The sequence below is a fragment of the Anas acuta genome, chromosome 18 (assembly GCF_963932015.1).
Source record: "Anas acuta chromosome 18, bAnaAcu1.1, whole genome shotgun sequence".
NCBI classification, from domain to species: domain Eukaryota; kingdom Metazoa; phylum Chordata; class Aves; order Anseriformes; family Anatidae; genus Anas; species Anas acuta.
This window is the reverse complement of record NC_088996.1, coordinates 10,108,681-10,129,368: the sequence shown is the minus strand read 5'-3', so window position 1 is coordinate 10,129,368 and position 20,688 is coordinate 10,108,681. Positions and strand designations below refer to the sequence as shown.

The 20,688-nt window shown below is 39.5% G+C and overlaps 1 protein-coding gene across 4 annotated transcripts in view; it reads left to right on the top strand.

Moving 5' to 3' along the window:
* PRKCA (protein kinase C alpha) overlaps positions 1-20,688 on the top strand; it is a 170,007-nt gene that overhangs the window by 136,433 nt on the left and 12,886 nt on the right. For 3 of the 4 annotated variants that reach the window (XM_068655192.1, XM_068655191.1, XM_068655189.1), the window contains 8 exons: positions 458-481; positions 5,285-5,428; positions 5,890-6,063; positions 8,868-8,959; positions 10,535-10,597; positions 11,113-11,251; positions 17,360-17,440; positions 18,994-19,101. In XM_068655192.1, coding sequence (XP_068511293.1) covers positions 458-481; positions 5,285-5,428; positions 5,890-6,063; positions 8,868-8,959; positions 10,535-10,597; positions 11,113-11,251; positions 17,360-17,440; positions 18,994-19,101 — 825 coding nt within the window. The remainder of the gene's footprint in view (positions 1-457; positions 482-5,284; positions 5,429-5,889; positions 6,064-8,867; positions 8,960-10,534; positions 10,598-11,112; positions 11,252-17,359; positions 17,441-18,993; positions 19,102-20,688) is intronic. The other variant, XM_068655190.1, reaches the window with a different exon arrangement.

Sequence of the window (20,688 nt, the reverse complement as noted above, 5' to 3'; positions counted from 1 at the left end):
CCTCAGTGCCCTGCGTGCTGCAGGGCCTTGTGGCGGCTGGAACGTGTTGTCATGGGGAACGATGTGGCCTTGCCCTTCTGCAGCTGCGCAGGGAGGGCGGCGGGGGCTGGCAGCAAGATTTGGCAGTTTTGGAAGCCAGCATTGAAAAGACTCGATGAGAACATAGCGCGACTGAAAGCTGAGTGCACTGATGGATTACTGTTCCCTAAACCACTTCTGTGCTTCACACTTCTCAGTAGGTTTTGGAGAACAGCTATACATATAAATTAAAAAACAATTTTTCCATGAAGAATTTATTTTAAAAGAGCATTTTTTACTACAGAACCTGAGCTGTCTTATCTAGAAAGCACGTACCGAGTCTGAAGAGACTCTCCAATGTAACACTCTGTAACTTCTATAAAACTCCCTAAAGAAGTGCATTTGGGCTGAATAGATAACGTCTCACCTGTGGTTTCAGGGCAAAAGAACTGGCCGAGATAAGGTGCGTCCAAGCCAAAGAAGTAAGATGATGTGCATGTCTTGTTTTCTTTTAAGATTAACTCTTCTGCTCCCAGTGCAAACTAATTTATCTTTAACGTGCCTTTATTCTGGTTTGTTTGCTGCAAGCTGACTTGGTTGTGAAAATGCTGTGCTTTTATCAAAAGTAGTTTACAGTGTGCTGGGAGAGTTTGTGGACAAATTTAAGTAAGCAAAGGCATTCCTGCTATTGTAAAAAACCCTAATATATATAATCAATAAAACAGTTTAAATTGTGGTACTCATAACTCTATAAGGATGAGTAAGTCCAAAAATAATATGGAGCATTTAAGTAACTTTGTAAAAATTGCTTTTTATGAAATATGCTTCTCTCTAAGACAGCAACCAGTAGGTTGTGATCCCAGTTCGCTCTTCCTCCTTTCACATCTACCTCTTCCATCCGTTCCAGCTGTTTGCCACATCATTCCTTTTTTTCCAGCTGTATCTGACTGTTAGAAAACCTGCTCCCATTCGACAAACTGGGTGTAAACACCTGAGAAAAAAAAAAAAACATTGCTTGAGCTGTTTATAAGACCAGAGTTTGAAGAGGAAACGATGGATCTGTGCAAGATCCAGAAAGATCTGGGCAGCATTTCACAATGTCAGCTTTAGGGAACAAGGTCTGTGGTATCATATCTGGGGCCTTCCTCTCTGCGTGGCTCAGGTCCCAGTGCCCTGCTCTTCAGTTGTGCGTTTCTAAGGCTCTGCACCACAAATTGCTCTCCTTACGCACAGTTTATCTATCAAACAGAGCCCTGGGTCTCTTTATTCCTCTGTGGTTAGCACTGTTGAAACAGCATTTCCCAGAGCTCTGGAAAACATTTCTATCCAATATCTGTCCTATTTTCGGTGCTTAAATTGGCCTTAACAAAGCATAAGCCTCAAACAGATTTTCTTCCCTTCCAATATATAGTAAAGTTATTCATCATGGGCAACCCTGGATGCAGAGGTAATGGTGAAAGAAATGGCGTGTGGTTTTACATTTCATTTATGCAAATTAAAATACATTGTGCTTCTCACTGGGACTGTATTTTAACAACAGTTTTGGTTTGTAGCTCCACATCTGAAGTAAAAAGAAAGATTGTTTCTCATATGAAGAAACAATGACCTCACATGTTAAGGTATGCAAGAAGCTGGAGAAAAGTGTTTTTCTAGTGAAAGGTATTTACAGCGAGTTATTTCCCATGTGGCTCATACCAAGAGATTAGCATGGCTGTATGTGAAGAAAGTTTGTACGTACATGGTTATCCCATTGTATATAGCACCATTAAACAACTCCAATCAGCACAGCCAACAAAATGTTCAACTAGGGGGTGAGATGAAGGCACGGGCAGATGGTGGAAACCCTTCAGGAATAGCTACAGCATGGGGGCAGGTGAGGTCTTCTCCAGGTTCTCTCCTCAATTCTTTACTAAACCTGTAAGCAAATGATTGTTTCCCAGTACCTCCACCCAATGCTCACATTAGGGCACAACATTTGTTTGTAGACTTTTAGGCAAAACAATTTTGGTATTTGAAGAAATTTTCCTAATCCTTTAGTCATAACCAGAAATCATTAGATGAGTTTCTGAAGTACTTTTGTCTTGACCCATATTCTGGGTAAGGTTCTGCAAAAAGTCAAGGTTAAAGTAAAAAATCTTGGTCGCACAGGTGGGATCTGTAATGACTAGACTGTGCTTATCTGATTTTGTTTGAATGCCCACAGTCTACTTTGGTTCCAGTAACTCTGGAAATTTTTGTAAATAGTACTAAGAGGAAGATAAAATGATATGCCTGTGGCAAAGTCGTAACTGAAGCATTTTGTGGTGGTATTTTGGGAAGCTCTCAATGGATCATCTGTAAAACGTTTTGTCTGGGATGAGTATTGTTTCCTATTTTTCTTTCGCTACTTGTTTATCAGCTTTGAAACTCCCACTATGCTTTCACTAGGACCTTAAGCCAAAAAGCTCTAAAAGGAATTCACATGGTAGCTGTGAAAACAGGTTTTGGTCATGCTCATGAACGGATGGTCAGTGGCCTGTCTGAAGGGATGTGGACCTTTGGTAAGGTGACGGCAATTTGATCAGGTCCTTAGGCCATTCCGTTTGGGTCCATGTGCTTTCTTTGGGTCAGTCTGGTCACTCTTGAGCATTTCATGGGTACCATTTTCCTGTTTTCTCATGTACGGTTTGCAGCAGGGTTCTCTGTTTGCTCTGGGATGCAGCTGTGCTTTGGATTGTCTTTCTAACAAGGCTTGTTCCTTGAGCGGGCCAAAATTTGCAGCAGGATGCCGAAGGCACATGCTCAGGAGAAGGTCTGTACAGTGCAGCACGTCAAGCTGTGGGTGAACTCCTCCTGCCTCGTGAACAGAGGCAGTACTTGGGGGCTAACGAGGCAGCACTTGGGCTAACGAGGCAGCTGAGGCTGGTGGCACAACGGCGGGATTGCCAGCTTCCCGCAGTGCAGGCTGCAGCTGCCTTGTGCTCTGGTGAGTGCAGAGAGGCCTTTGCTTGGTTCTCCAGTATTATTTTAGGATGCTGCCTTCGCATCCTGGCACTTTCATCCTCCGTGGCCTTAATTGGGGTGAGCTGCAGCTCCCTGGGAAAGCACAGGTCACACCGAGCCCCGGGGAGCAGTGCTCGAGGATGGACGAACAGAGCGAGCAGCCTCAGAACAGAACTCCCTTTGTGGTTCTGAGTGGCACATTTTTCAAACAGGCTGCCCAGTTGGTTTAAAGTATAAGGAATAAAACTAGCATTTTCCAGTCAGTGCCTGATTTAGATCTCGTGCTTGGTGGCAAAGCGGATATTGAAATTTCTTCTCGTATCACAAGAACAAGAACTTTTATCTGATATCACATATGTGAGAGTCACAAAAACATGTCCAGCAAAGCTGCTTGTTTAAACCATTTCTTCATCTTGTAAAAATACAGGATATTAGGATTTTTTGTTTGTTTTGTTTTTTACTTCATTTACTTAAGGCTCAGTCTTACACAGGTCTTGCATGAGTCTTAAGGCCTTGAAAGGCAAAAAGCTCCATTAAAGCCCCTGGATTTGCACCAATAGCAGCACCTGCCAAGGGACAATGCCTTGCAGAATCAGGAACCTAGGCTGATGCTCAGGACTTGCTCTTCCTAAATGTTTGTGCAGTCCCCCATCCTGACTGGCATCTCCAGGTGCTGCTTTCATGCACTCAAATATTAATGATGGTGGAAGGAATTCCATGTTTTAAGCTGTACTACCAAAAAAAAAAAAAAAAGGAAAAAAAGGTCTAAACTGCTAAAACCCATATTCATATGGCCAGTAGAAGATTTTCTGCACCTATGAATCCTAATATGCTCTTGCAGATGTGGTTAGTTTATGCAAGGGTTACCTGACATGCCTGCTCGCAGCAGTAGAGGGCTGGAGTCTCTGAATCAAGCCATCCCTTCCAACGTTAGGCTTCTAAACTTGTCTGGCAAGGAGAAAGATTGTATTTTCCAGTTTCCAGTGAAGCTGCAAAAGTTATATGCCAGGCCAAGTTTTTAAGGTGATTTATTGTGTGACTCTGGATACACTTTGATTTCTAGATTTATTTTTTTTATCTGTAAAATGGATAATATGCAACTACTGTCCTTTTATGGCATAGTGAGAAAAGTAGTTATCCTTAAATGTCAAGCATATGTCAATGGCACAAAATAAATTAACTATATTAGAGATTATTTACATGCAAACTCATTAAATTCTTGGGGGAAAGCACTTATATCCCAAAGTAATGCTATTATTAAACATTCATGGCTTTGCTCCTGCCGGTATGTGGGATAAGTTTGAGAAAAAGAGGGATATTGTGTTCTAGCCTGCATTATCTTTTGGTGAGTCTTACTTTTTTCGCTTTTGTTAACTTCAAGATTTGAAATGCAACTTACCTGAGCAACTATACGGTGTCTCATGTGAAATACTGAGACTGCTGCAACCTTCTACGAACCAGACTGTCTTGCCAAGACAGAACCTTTGAATGAAATAGAATCATAGACTGGTTCAGGTTGGAAGGACCCTACAGCCCATTATTCCACCCCCCTGCCATAGGCAGGGATGCCTCCCACCAGCCCAGGCTGTCCAAAGCCCCCTCCAGCCTGGCCTTGGGCACCTCCAGGAATGGGGCACCTCCAGCTTCCCTTCCTCCCTTTTCCAGATCAACGCTTGATTGAAAATCAAAGTTGATTGTAATGCTAGTTTGAAAGTGCCCATGTTCATCTGCATTAATTCTTTTCTCTTTTTTTTTTTTTAATGCAGGTTATTTTTTTTAATGCATGTCAAAGATTTCCTAACTCTTGCTATGCAGAGTGTCTTTAAGAATTATGTTTTAAAAGAGAACGTGCTGAAGAGAGTGTTTATATCTAGAATACCTTATGTAGATTATAGCATGAAATCTTTGAAGAGCATTTTTTGTATTTCGAAATAAAAATGCCAGTTAAGCCTGCTTTTGGCATGAATATAAGCGTTTTGTTTTTTTCCTTTGGCTTTGGTTTTTGCTTTGGTTTTGCTCTGATAACCAGATAAGTCTATCTGCTTTTATCTGGTTATACATGAACACAGTTTTCCACTTTAATTCACTCAATAATGTCAAAAGTATTGTTGGAATGAGTCTTTGAACTTGTGTCTGTGCAAATTTTGTTATGCAGCCTTTCTCTCAAGAATGCCATCTCAGATAAGGTCATCTCTGATCTAACATTAACCAGTTCTGCCAAGAAGACAGGCTACTCTTCTCACTTTCCCATTTTTGTGTGTATATGTGTGTATATGTTCTTCAGAAAGCCAAACTTGGGCCAGCTGGTAACAAAGTCATTACCCCATCAGAAGACAGGAATTCAAGTGCGCCATCCAACAATCTGGACAGGGTGAAGCTGACAGATTTCAACTTTCTTATGGTTCTTGGAAAGGGGAGCTTTGGAAAGGTAAGAGTTCTCGACAACTTGCCTTTACTACCTAGGTCACTCTGCCAGTTCTGGAAGTCACCAGCGTTGGTAGGGCTGGATATTGGGAAGAATCATGAATAGTACATATATATGTATTTGAAATCTGTTAGTCAAGAGAAAGGACTGCTATTTTTCTGACATTTTATCAGATACTTATATGATGATGTGCCCTTTACTGGAGAAGTCCTCAGGGATTTAGCATTTTATCATCCCCTGGGCAATATGCCTATGATAAACCAGCGAGTTTTGGCTCAGGCATTGTCTAAAATGACTGGTACAGCCCATTGCAGTAGGTGACTAATGATGATATTTTTGGAGTTTTGATCGAGTTAGTCTGTACACAAGAGCTGGATTGCCATCTATACAATAAATGGGGCATATGAGTCACCTTCTCCCATTGGTAGGTAGGAAGATTTTCACTCTTGTTTCTTTTTGTGCAGGTGATGCTGGCAGACAGGAAGGGGACAGAGGAGCTCTATGCAATCAAAATACTGAAAAAAGATGTGGTGATTCAGGACGATGATGTTGAGTGTACAATGGTTGAAAAACGAGTGCTGGCTTTGCAGGATAAACCACCATTCCTAACACAACTTCACTCTTGTTTCCAAACAGTTGTACGTGAGCTTTCTTGCAACTGTGACGTTTTCTACACTATGTGATCATGAATTATGTCAGTTCAATAATTTGTATTATTATGCAACCCGTATTCCATAGGTTCTTCACATAGGAAACAGTGAAGAGAGAGACACCCCTTACGGTTTTAAACCTAAAATCTAGGATTACAGATTTTTATTCATATAATAAATCCAGCAGACCAGTGGGAAAATTTGTAAATTTAATAATGTGTGCTTTGCTAAGTCAGACCCTTAAACCCAGATTCTCAAAGGTTCCTAAATACATTTAAGGATCTGAGGATAGTACTTGTAAAGTCTTAATGGTGCTTATTTTATCACAAGAGCATTAGTCATGAATCAATGTTGATGGATTTAATTTGTTTTGCTTGTACCCCTGGCACAGAAGAAAGCATTGGGCTTTTTTCTTCATTTTCTATAAATAAACAAAGTGGAGATTTCCCCATCACATTGCAAAAAATCTCCCAAAGACAGACTCCAGAATGACTCTGACAATCCAGCGGCACCGTACTGGTCTGAAAGTAGCATGGCAGGCAGTTGGCTCTCAGTGGGTGCTGGCTTCTTGGAGTTGCCTTTATTGACACAAAGTCAAGGCTCTTCTTGTCTTGCCTTGGAGCTGTCTTAATGATGATAGCCCTGAATTAGTGCCCCAGCAGTGGGCTGTAGCTTAATGGGGTGACAAAAGGACATACGTATGTTGTTTTTCCACTTGACTATTCCATATCTTCCACATCAGATGGTTTGAATCAAAACAACAAACAAAAAACTAGTTAGTTTGAAGTAATAACATCGTAATATTCCACAAACACATCATGTCATCCTGTCACCATTTCATAGTACAATTGTCTGTGTTGTTAGGGGCATTTTCCAACTCTTTTTAGTATCTACAAATCTCTGAGCAGAAAATGGCCTGAATGATTTGCAAACATAATTAAGCACAGTAAAACATGAATCTGGGAACTATTGCATTTGGTAATTTTTTGCTTTCTATAATATTCTTACTGCCTCTACTTCAAAAATGAAGATAGCTGTAATAGGATGAAAGCTAGTAAGAAATAGACTTTTTTCCCTGCAATTATGTATATCTTTACAATGTTTCGTTAGTAATCAAAAAGCTTAGTGTCATCGGTAATTGAAAAACCACTTTGATTAATCTTATCTTTCTTTTGGGCAGCTTCTTTTTTAATGTAAAATGTACAAATGTCTAGTGTTTTCTCGCTAAGGGGAATGGAGGAAAAAAGTTGAGGTTTTTAGTATTTGCAATATAATTTTTCTGGATGATCACATACAAGAACAACGTGGCCACATAAAGGTCTAGACAAAAATATTGCAAACACCTTTACCTCATTTACGTCATGTTTTCCTGAGTGTAGAGTACTTTGCACTTGGTGCTGTGAAATGCTCTGGAGGATTAGCATTAGCTACAAAAATGAGAAATTCAAAATGAAAGAGAAGAAAAAGCATATGCTGTTTGGTCATAGAAAAAACTGATGAATTGTTGTTAATGTTTTTAGCTGCTCTTTTTCCTTGCAGGCTTCTGTTGCCATGGATTTTACAATAAGACAATTCATATAAAAATCTAAATTTTATAGTTCAGATCTGGCCAATTAACCATTTTGCCTATGGCTCGTCTGTTGGACTTAGCTTAGAAAATCAAAGCTTTTAAATGTATGTTAATGTTATAAAAGCTTAGTTTCTGGACAAGTAGAGACTTCCTACTTCCAATTGGTGGTTCTGAAGGAAAGAGTGGGAATAGAGGTTATACCAGAGCATCTTAATAATGAGTTTCTTTCCCATCAGATTATTGGGAACTTTCATATAAATACTTCAAGATAATGCTTCCATCCAAAATAAATAAAGGAAAATCAGAGGAAGCCAAAAATATCTCTTCTGCAATTGGGAGGAAGACTGTTAATGCATCTGATACGCTATCTGGATCATGTTGTGACTGCAGAAAGCAAGCTTGCCATAATGTTGTCTGCCAGAATTTTCAAAGCTAGGTGGCCTAAATCATCCACCCTAAATAAAAGATGTTCGTAGAGTGTTAACAATGTATTTGTACAGAAGGCACTTGGAAGAGGTCAATTTTAGTCCTCTGGAAAATGGGGAACAGATTGCTTCAAGTCTTACTATCTGAAGGTCACTAAGTGGGGAAAATACTATATAAGTGCACTCCAATATGTTGTGTCCTGTTTCACTTGAGATACCTGGATGTGGATTTTAAAAGTCTTAACTGTTGAAGAAAAAGCACCCTTCAAAATACTTTATTGCAGTCCTTCTTTAGCTGAAATAGGGACTTGTGAGAAAGGAACTTGGTGTCACTGGGGAAAGTAGAAGATACTTTTGTAAACCCTTTAACTTCTTTTCTTGCCTCCTTTTAGTTATGAGAAGAAAAATATATACTTCCTAAGAAGGAAAACTTATTAGGAGGCATTAGGAATGGGCTGAAAGTAAGAATTTTCAACCATCTTTAATGCTTTTTCACATTTCTTTTTAGCAGACAGAACTATATGTGAGTAATTATGGGAACATTGTAGACAACTAATATATAAAATTGCATCACTAAAATTGGCAAAACTAGACAGGTCCCATCAGTCATTTACTCTTGCAGGTTTTACAAAACATCCCATTTCCATTTCCTGATCTATCAATTCTGCCAGAATGTACAACCAGTCCCAATAATCTTAAAAGCTTTATAATATCATATCAGTGATTTTTTTGCCGATCAATGCATATCTAATATTATGTCTAAAGTATTTATGTGCATCTTTAATACTTTATCCTAGGACCGCCTGTATTTTGTTATGGAATATGTGAATGGTGGTGATCTCATGTATCACATTCAGCAAGTAGGAAAATTTAAGGAGCCACAAGCAGTGTGAGTGTTCATGTTTATATATTTAAATCGTGTCATCATCTTAATTTTACCCTGTAAGAGGGTTAGATTTCTTTGTCACACTATCTAGTAGCATCTTCCTAGGTTTAGTCTGAAGTCTAGGCTGTCCTTTTTTTGATTGCGTTTTTTAAGACCCAAAAGAAGTTTATTTTGAAAATGTTATTTGCACACACAGGCCAAAGGTAGTCGTACCTTTATTAAACAATACAGCAAAACAAAGGCAGTGTGTGCTTTAAAAGTGACGATTTAAACAAGGCAACAGGAAATTAAAAGTATTACTTAGTATTCTCATGTTGCTTTTAAAAGCAAGTATATAAAAAAAGCAAGAACATTTCAATCTGAATTAATATTATAGAGAAAGTTTTAGAAATACACTTCACATTTTGATAGAGTTTATACAAGATAAATTCAAGGTATAGCTTATAAGAAGTTCTGTAATTCTACTTTTTATAGAAGTTTTATTTGTGAGAAGTTACTAAATGATTAGAAGTTGTTTATATACATGGTCCCTTTTAGATTATTGTACATCTGGCATATCAGTGAGTAACTGATAATGATCTGCAACATACTCAAATGTGGATACCATCAGTACCATTTTAGTCATGCTTAAAACATCTCGTCATCATTTATTAGTGTTTCATAAATCATTTACCAGTGAAACTTTAAAATCAAGTGTGACCAATTCTGTTTAAGAATTTGGCTAAAATAATTTCTCATTTTGATTTAAATAATCAGGGCTTGTTTAAATGAGAGGCCTTCTAAATATAAGTGTTTGATATAAAACAGAGTGTCAACAACTCGCTAAATGAAAACTCAGTGCTGTCAGAACACCCTTGGTCCCCAGCTAATGTAACTTGCTGAACACCAGTTGGAAGCAGTGCTTTATGACAGCTCACGCCTGTGGAGCATATTCGTTCACACACGTCTACAAATAGCTCTGGTTTCAGAGCTAAGCATTCATTTTCCTTATGCTAGCCTAAAAAATAATCTTGTCTTTGGATAATCTTCTTGCCTATAATTTGTGCAGCAACAGGCTTCAAACATCCATCAATACTATATATCCTTTAACTACATTCAGCAATTATATTTTATATGGTAATCATTTTAATTAGTTTTATGTAATTAATCCATTAACAGCCTGTATAAAGGAATACTATTTCTGCAAATGATTTAGTGCCATATGAATTGCAATGTAAATTGAATTGCATCCTGAATTCAGCATTGATATGTGATTAGAGATAATGACCTATGCAGGCAGACTGATCGGTGCAGTAAAAATGCTGTACTTCAGCTGCAGAAAGTTTTTTTTTCTGGTCTAGGGAGAAGTTTCCAATTTAAAAATAAATAAATAAATAAAATCTGTACTATCTTATCATCAAATACTCAAAATTAATTGTATCTATTAAAGTAAATTTGAAGTAATATATCTTTTATGTCTACCTATAATGTATATTTTTATACTTATGTTATCGTTTTTTACCATGATGCATTTCCAAAGTATTTTGTGAGAGGGAAATCATGAGGCAATATGAAATCTGTTGGGCTTTTTTCATACAGGTTCTATGCAGCTGAGATCTCGGTTGGGTTATTCTTTCTCCATAACAGAGGGATTATTTATAGGTGAGTATAATCTGTTGTAAGCCATTTCTGAACTATTTTTAAAACCCTTAAATGATCAGTTTCTTGAATTTTTCAGTTCATTTTTAAAATGTGTTACAAAAAGCAATCGCAGCAGCATTCTGTTGGTTGTATTGTTGTTGGAGCACTGTAAACCAAAGCCTCTGCTTTACCTGAACTTTTCTGTGCTCTGCCCAATCAATTCAAGTGAAAACTCTCAAAAATGTGAAACATCTTGTGCTTTCCTGTTTGAAAGTTCATAAGGGTCAGTGAGAGTGTGCTCATTATCATCCACAGCTCTCTCTTCATTATTTGTTGTTTTTTGATGCTTATGGCTATTCTCATACATCTGCAGGGAGGTGCCCAGCTCCCTTGGGACTGCAGAGTGCCACGTACGCACATCCCCCGTCCCTCTACCCCCAGAAAGCTGCACATACCCCTCACCTGGCCACAGAAGTAGATAAGTTGGCCCTAATCGATCCTAAGCATTAACATTAAATCCCTGTGATTCTTTATAGAGATCTGAAATTAGATAATGTGATGTTGGATTCAGAAGGACACATCAAAATTGCTGATTTTGGAATGTGCAAGGAACATATGTTAGACGGAGTAACAACCAGGACCTTCTGTGGCACTCCAGACTACATTGCACCAGAGGTAAATATTTACCTTTTCAAGAATCTTATGGTCTCTCAAATGAGAATTGTCAGCAATCACATCTTACACCTCCAAATGTCGATAGCCGGAGCTGTGGATACTCTGTGGATGGTGCCACTTGTATTTCTATAGGTGTACTGAATAACTTCATGAATTAATACAGTAACATCAGTAAGACCTCACTATTTTAAAATGTATCTAGTTGATGGAAAACTTTATTTGGTATGAGATCAGTATTTCAAATTTTGTTTGTACTAGCAAAGACTAAATAAGCAAGCTCACCCCCTTGTGATTTTTAATTTGTAGCCTGAAAATGTTGTTATACAAAATTGTGCTTCAGTGTGAAGTCAGAGGAAGTTCAAGAGGGTTGCTGATGAGATCAGCAAACATTTTATAGATGAGATCAGCAAACATTTTATTTGCTGATTTATCAGCAAACATATATTTTATAACATAGTTTCTTTAATGTTTTTCTCTATAGGTTCACACAGCTGCCAAAATACATATCTTTAAAGGTTGTTCAGCATTTTCAGGAAAACACAAATCTCATTGATTTTTGGAAAGTGACTGATGAGGCCTTGAAACTTTTCAATGACCTCCCTACAAAGCTACTTGGGTCCGCTCCAGGCCCTGTCTTACAGGGGGTGTGTAGTTGTCCTGAGGTCCTGCTTTTGATCTCGGGAAAACGCCAGTCATCAAAAGCCTCAACTAAGCTGTAAGATCAGGACTTGAACGAAATTGATGTCATAAATCCATACTTTGACTAGGGTTTTCCACGACTTACCAGTACCTCTGCTGCATTCAAACCACCAAAGTACTGAAAATCCCATTCAAACACGAACCTAGCTGCAGTGTGTCTAAAATGCAAATTGGGTGATGAGAAACACAGCTCTATTTTAAAGCACTGAGATAGAGAAATAGGAGCTTAGAGTTAAGATTTTTTAGTCTGGATATGATTTGTATTTCAATAGTCTAGGTATAAGACATGAAAAACAAGCACATGTGGTGATTTGGAAATTATTCAAATATATGAATATTAAAATCTGGTGTTTGTGCGTACTGAGCTTTCAAGAGTCTTGATTTGTTTGGCTGCAAATTCAAGGCAAGAGGCTGTATCCTGATCCAAGAGACGCTGTGTTTCACCGAGTGCTGAGCAAGAGGCAGCGCTGGCTGGAACATTTCTGGCTGTAATTGAATGTTTGTTGGAATATAGGAGATTTATACATGGACAAGTAAATTAGTGTCTAAGGTGAATTTTGTCATCTTTATGAAATTGGAATGAAAAATAGTTTATTTTTTTCTAGTTGTTAATTCACGCTTTTCAGAGTGAAATACTATGTATTATAAAACCTTTTTTTTTTTTTTTCCACAAATTGCTGTTGCTTGCTACAGGGTATAAGAACAATCAGAGCAGTATTTCATTTTCTCCTGTCAAAACATAAATGAAGCCAATATGACAAATCAAAAAGTCTCCTTTCTGTGGCAACCGGCTTGTGCCAGCTAATACCAAAGAATGTATTATCAGTGCCAAAATGCTCAATATGGGTCAGTGTTGGAATGATTTATTTTAATTTATTTGGAAATGCAATGTGAAGAAATAAACCTTCTACCAAAACATTCAGTCACTGGGAGGAAACTAGTCTTTCTGTTATCTTACAAACAGATTTTGTATTTTTTTTGTATTTTTTTTTTTGGTTAGACGATTTTCTTTAGTTTCTGAAGACATTATTGCGACTAAAAAGCTGCTAACTAGGCCTGTGATAAACTTCAAAGTAAGGTTGATGTCTGGCTTCCAGGGGCATGTTCCCATGGGCTAAGATGTATAATAGATTATAATGAGGATGCGTTTCCAGAGTATTGTTCCCTGCTGCATGGAGATAAATAGGCTAAATCTAAATAAACTGTTTGAGAAATCTGGAGTGGAGCTGTCCTGTGAGTGTGGGGCACTCAAAAATACAGAACTAGCCCTTTTGGTCAGTGTTAGGGGAATGGCATGACTGCAGTAGGTTCTGAAGGACCCCCACTGTCTCTCCGTGAGCTATCCCCAGGCAGTTCAGAGGTAGCATGGCTGGGCTGCAGGGGTCAGATGGGGCCATACAGGGACATCTCAGCTGGCTTCACGTGGATGACCTTGGCACAGAAATGCAGGGGAATGGTGGCACAGCATTCAGAAAGGTGGATGTGCACTTCCATGTACTCGCTGTAAAATACTGCTTTTCTTTTGTATGCTTGGGGATTTGTTGTTACACACTGGTGTATAACACACTGGTATTAATATTCCTTTTTTTAATCATACACAATTTGGGAAGTATGCAGAGGCTGAACTGGCTGAATCCTGGGTTTGACCACATCTGTCAAGCAAACAGTGATTCTCTGGTATTTATTGATGTGCTGAACTTAAACATAAATATTTATGATCAGGGCAGTATAATAGCCTTGAAATCGATTAATACTTTGTATTTCCTTGACTAGTCAAGAGAGACAGAAGCAGATGGATGTCGAGGCTTAGTGGGGATCCTGGCAGCACCACCCGCTGCCTGCGGTGCAGTACTGAACCCTACCATGAGCACCCTGGCAGCACCTGGAAGAATGGTTTTGAATTTCAGCAGACTTTAAAATAAAAATTTCCTTTTCCCTTCTCCTCTGTCAAATAGCCTCAGACCTTAAGTTCTAACTGCAGTTGCCAGGATTAGGAGAGGGTAGTAGGTATTGCAAAGGTTTGGAAAGTGTGCGTTTGACTGTTTCTCATGCTAGTTATATTTATTTCTTTTAATAACTGTGCTTTAACTTTTCCAGTAGACGTAAGAAATGTTCACAAAAGACTCTTTCTTTTGCCTCAGGGATATAATCTTTTCATCCCAACTGGCTACCAGCTGCAAGTGGCAATGATCTAAACATTCCTACAAATTGCTGGTATTAATCTCCGTGTCCTGCTCTTCACTGTGCCTTCCTTGGAGGCAAAAAAAAAAAAGAAAGGAAAAAATGCAGTCAACATTGCTCAGCCAGTTTGGCTTGATGCAAGAAATTCCTCCTGAGCTCTCAAATCCACAGAACCTGAACAGGCAGAACCCTTAAAAATGCAGTCATAGGTAGGGGAAATAGGACATTTGAAATGCAAAAAGGCAATCATTTAAATAGTGATGGAGAAGGAGGAGAAGGAAGGATCTTATCAACTTTCCGTTCCTGCCGGACCAGTAGAAAACAGAGGCCATAGCAGGAGGAGAGGATGGTTCTTCATTTCTGGTCCCACAGCCCCCTCACTGCTCTGTGGGTCTGCTCTGCTCACTGCAGTGAGACAGGAGGTCAGTGTTAATATGCGTTAGAAATGCGCCTGTATTTATTCCAAGAGATACCAAAGCCTGAACCTGCAGATAGGCTGACGTTGGCAGCTGCTGCCCGGCCAGCCGTGCTGGCTCTGGGTGCAGCAGCTGGGAGGTAATGCACAGTGATTGCGGGATGAGAAGGGAGCTGCTGAAAATACACCATTTAGAACTTGCTGACTTTGTACCGCTGCATTTGACTGTATATTCAAAACTCATCTGCTTCCTCCCACATGTAATTCCTTCCTTGAAATGAGCATCCTTTCCTCTCCTTTGCATTTTCCAATTAATGCTTTGAGTAACTCCCAGTGTTATGTGTGGGTATAGCTGTTGGTTTCCGTGCGTGACACACAGGTTGGAGCATGAACGTGGCACATTGGTTTGCTGTGTTTCACTGGTGTCATATCCTTACTGGGGTGCAGCAGGTGATTCAAATGTGCATGTTTAATTAGGATTAAAGGAAAACACCTTATAGTATTACATACATCAATGGACAGTGACAGTGAAGTACTTTTCCTACCTTTTCCTACTCAATAGATACAATGAAAAGTGTTTATATTGCATCTGCAGTGGGACTTCTCTGAAGTGGGCCCTTTCCAGTCCCAGTGGAACTCAGTGTCTGTATTTCTTTCCCAAAATCCCACTCTTTCATCATGCGATTGGTCCCACATGAGAGATGCATGCTCTCTTGGAAGGGCCACTGCTCCTCTTGTTGTGCACTTCTGTTAATGTTGACATGGAGCATCAACTGAATATTTCAGCCGATGACATAGGACACAAATTTTAGTGCTCTCGTGACTCTGACCATATGTTAGGTTAACTGTAGGAGGTTTTTTCATGTTCATTCTGTCTCTCTTGATGATTCTGCTTGATATGCTCTCACAAAGGCAAATTTAATTGGGGCAGATTGCATTTGCTGATGAGAATGCTATTTAGAGAACAGCCCAATCTTGACTTGCTTCTTGCTGGTTAAGTAAATGGCATCCTTAGGTCCATGCTTTGTTACATCTTTCATTTTATGACATTGTGTTACCTTCTTGAAATATTTCCTCTCCTCAGTGCTCCCATCAAAGTCTTTGACACTAGGAGGAGAAGTAGATCAGAGCATGCTGGACAGACCTGAGACCATGCCTGTCTCCTAGGATTTCCTTTCGCAGTGCTGTGGATCTATCTTTCTCTCTCATTTGCTAATTTAAATATGCTGTTCCATCCAAAACCACTTAAATGCAGTGAGATTATTGTACAAAATGTTCTGCCCTTACAGATTAATGACCTTCTGAAAAATATCCCCTTCCGTTTTGGTAACACACCTTGCCGTTCCATCAGGCAAGGAGGTATTGTGGGAGAGGGGTTGAGGATGAAATGTTTTAATGTTTTCTTTGTGTAAAGGTCAGAGTTTTTTCTGGATAAAGTTCTGAAAGTGTTTAGTCTTTGAAGAAGCAACATTGATTCCACAGGACCTCTGGGAACTTGCTGATGATAGAAATGACAGGGAGGGCAACCAAGTTTGTCCACCACCGTAACATGAAATGAATGTCCCGAATATATCTTATAAAAGCCCAATGTATGTGGCTACTGCTAAAAGACAATTAAGATAGCCTTTATGTAACACCTTTCAGCTGAGAATCTTGTCACTACCTCTGGTTGTGTAATACATTTTGAAGTGTGATTTAATTTGAAACTTTTTGCTTAGAAACAGTGCAGTAATTTTAAATTCATGTGCTGCTGTTACCCCAGCAAAAAATGTGTATTCATATAGAGGCTCTAATTCTGTTTCGTAGCCAGGCAGCCCTGAGAAATAACAAAACTCGCCAGTTCAACTTCTATTTCAGGCAACTAAGAAATCTGGCATATGTGGTCTGTACTGGTCTTAGCAATTATTTCACAAAGACTAAAAACATCAAAACATATTGGAAGCCCCAGTGCTGCCTTCCCCAGTGCAGGTGGGATGTCCTGCATCCCTTCACCATGCCCACTATCCCTTCACAGTTATTTAAAAAGAGATCTGAGAGGGTATCTGAACCTCTGAACTCCTCTACAGGATGCCCAAACGCATCTCTTAAATAAATGAACGCTGATCTCTGAACAGGTCCTGATAATAGAAAATGACGCACAAGGGGACCTGCGTGCTGTTTGCACTCGCAGCCTCTCATTGTTTCAGCACTCAATTTGTGCTTCTGGGTGAGTCAGATGCGAACCCAGAGGACGCAAAACACTTGATGTTTCCATTAGGCTGAACAGCAGAAACCGCTTTCTTTTTGGTGTAACTGGTATCTGGTTTCATACTAAGAGTATCTTAATCATGCAACTTGGGAAAATGTAACTGAGCTTTTCGGGGTTTTGCTCTTAAATTTTTATTCTTCTTAGAGTGGAACAAAATCATAAATATTGAAAAGAAAGGCTTAATTATTAATAATCTGTAAATTAGTGAGTCTCATGACTTGAAGCTTTGACATGGATGGAAAAAAATTTTGTCTTGTCTCCTACATCGTGCTACTCTACTTCCATCTTTGCCTTCAAATGCACATCTCAAGATCTCCTAAGAGCTGAATTTCCCAAGATACCAAAATACCAACCGATGCAGGTGGGTTTAGAATAGCATTTGCAAAAATGTCCAACTCCAGCTGGAAGCAGTGATTAGCTGGAGCGAGAATTACAGTGGTGGCTTTCTGGGTCCTTGCAAAGAACAAGAACTATGTTTGTCTCTGTGTCACTATTTATCCAATATGTCACCAGACTGGATGTTGGATAACAGGATTTTTGTTTTTGTGTCTGTGTGATTATACAGATTATTGCTTACCAGCCCTATGGGAAGTCTGTGGATTGGTGGGCGTACGGAGTGCTGCTCTATGAGATGTTGGCTGGCCAGGTAAGAGTTACCCTCCTGTGCTTGCCATGACCTCTTCCTGCCTGTCCAACGCTGCTCTCTATCAAAAGTTGCTAAAGGGCTAGACCCCTAGGGGACAAGCATGGGGTTTTTCATACTCATATTATCTCTGTGTACTCTTGACTGTCTCTGACTTCACTGAGAACGTGTTTATAGAGCTCTTTATATTGCACCCACATAATAAAGCACTGCCTTTGAGTATGGTTCCTTTGTACTGTAACGATGTTTTAAATAGCCATCTTCAAAATTGAATGGGAGAGAGACGCTTTAGCAGGAAAATGCATGTCAAATGGAAGAAATATAATTTAGTAGCTTGAAACCGCAGGGAGACATAATAAGACTGTGCATATGCTCTGCATTGCAGTTAAGTCACACGAATACAGCTTTTGTATTCTGTGTCCTGGGGGTAAAGTATGGGTCTCACTGCTTGAAATAAGCTTAGTTACAGACCCCTTATTCTGCACAGTTACTGAGATGCTGCTCTCTGAGTCACTGAAGTAGGAAAGCAACCCTGTACCACAGTAAATGGCAGATAACTACCGACTTCAGGAACTTGATTCATCTTGAGTTGGAAAAGATTTGTGCAGGTGGCTTTCATTGAATGTTAGCTAGACGTATGCATTTCCTTAGTGATATGGTTTAGTGGAGGACTTGTTAGGCTTAGCGATATGGTATAGTGGTTTATAAGGACTTGTTAGTGTTAGGTCAGAGGTTGGACTCAATGATCTTGAGGTCTCTTCCAACCTAGACAATTCTGTGATTCCATGATTCCTAAGCTTAAAACATACATTTTAACCAAATGCATTTAAAAGTTTCTCTACTAAATTCCACTCAACATTTTCAAAAAGTTTTTAAAGGGTTGCAATTGCAGTTGTTAACATTTACAGTGTGCACTGCAAATATTAGGCAGCTGAGTGCTTTTTAGACAGTGAGATTTATTATTAGCTCAAACTTACACGGTGTCCGTATCCTGGGGGACTCACCCACAGGCACTTCCCTCATCACCTGTATTTAAAAATAAAATGCAGCCCTGTCTGGTGATACAGCCTGCTCCTCACAGAAGCAGAGCCTACGTGCATGTCTTGTAAAACAAACTGGGGTTTCGCTGGAATTAAGTGAGGAGTGGATATATTTTAATACAAGGTAACTGAAAGCTACAGTCTCCAGACTTTACCCCTTAAAGTGCTGCTGCCTGCCTGGTGCACAGTAGCTTTAAAAACTATAGATAATTGTGAAGATAAACTCATTAAAGATAATCCAGTAAACCTTTCATTAACCTTGCTGCCATGTTGGGGACAGAAATGAAGATCCCCAGGCTGCAGATGGCTGCAAGCTTGGTGTGTATTCCTGAGCAAGGACCACAGCTTACACTGATGTCTTGGGCATCTCTGCCTGACTGGGAGGCAGGTTGCTGGGCTGAATGGACCTCTAACATGACCCAGTATGGTATAGTATTGCTATGCCATCTCATAAAATGTGGAAAATTAAAGAAAAAAAAAAAAGTAATTAACTTACATGTGCCTTATTTTTAACAGCCTCCATTTGATGGAGAAGATGAAGATGAACTTTTCCAGTCCATAATGGAGCATAACGTTTCCTATCCAAAATCACTGTCCAAAGAAGCCGTCTCCATCTGCAAGGGGGTGAGATAGATGTTTCTTTATCATTAAGCTTCTTTTTGGCAGTCTTTATGAATAACTAAATTTGTCTGGCTTTGCTATGGCACTGTAGTATTTTAAGTGCAACTTCTGTCAGGCTGTGCTAAGTTATATTGTCATAAAGTGCTCATCGCTTGGTGTCACTGATAAGTATTCAGCTCCTCCTGCTGTGCCTGCTTATTTTATGGTAAGAACAAATGTCAGAGTCAGTAGCTGCCAAATCCAAAGCAGAAATTATAAACAGGATGATGGTGTGAAATGTCTCCTCCCGCCTTGCTTCTCAGCCCTTGGCAGCACAACCCCAGCTTTGCAAGGTGAGGAGATTTCCCAGTTTAGATGGATGCCAGATATTCCAGCAAATGTGCTGTGGTCCTCAGCCCAGTGGGCCTAATCACAGCAGCAGAATAAAGAGTTAATACAAATCATTTTCCAGTGTAGATAAAGATGAGCCTATGTGAAAATCTGCAGCATAAGCACAAGGGAACTGTGGAGAAATGGCGTCCCAGTTGTAACCTGTGTGGCCAACAATTTAGATTCAAAGTTGTTGTTGTTGTTTTCAAGGAAAAGAATGATTTAATTTGAAGGGATTAGCTCAGAAAAAAAAAAAAAAAAAATCATCTGACTTTCTCTTGACTCCCTAGTGATGTGATTCCCTAGAGTACTGTCATTCTGCAGCTTTTCCAACCCATCCCCTATAAAGCCTTACTTTGACGTCTTACATCACTGCACTTAGTGTCAGTTAATTTGGTCATTACTTTTTTCCTTTCCTTCAGAAGAATTTAAGTAATATTGCACATAACTTGGATATTAATCCTGAAAGGAAAAATCATCAAGAAAAAGAAAAGGTGTTTAGAACAAAGTAAAATGAAAGACCACTCTAATTTTGGAGCCTATATCAATGTAGACATGCTGCTTCTGGTAACAAAATCTAAACGATATATTTTTGTAAAGTACACGGAGATTGATGCCTTGTTGTGAAAATCATACGTTCACCCAGCACAGTTTGAACCTGATCCAATTATCCTGTTTGCAGCTCTCCTGCTTGCTGCTATTCCACTAGCTGCTTATGCAAAGGGAGTTCAGAAAGTCAAAACTGCATCGCGCCACTAGGCGTAAGGTCAAGTCTCTGTGATATAACATCTTCAATGTCTGCATTAAGCTAACAAATTAATCCCAGACTTCAGTGAGCATTATACCTGAGCTAAGAAGTCAGTGCAGGAGCAGCTGTGTTGCTGGTACTCAGCAGCAGCTCAGCAATCCCAGGCCAGTGCACGGTCGGGCAAGGCGAACGTGCCTGCTGTGCTCCTCAAATTGAATTCTCTGCTTGACAGCTTTTCCACTGGTTCAGAGCGTGCTGGGCTTGGTGATCTCAATGACTTTGAAACAGAATTACATCTGCTAGAAACGTTATTCACATTTTCTTATATCACCTACTGTTAAAGTGAGGGGTTTAGAAAAGTTAACAAAAGTGGCAAAGTTGCTGTTAAGCTGGAAGAATGACGTGATGTGATCCTAGCCCGGTGCCTAGCCGGCTTCCTGAAGTCTGCTTCGGGTCTCTGCTAATTTCAGAGT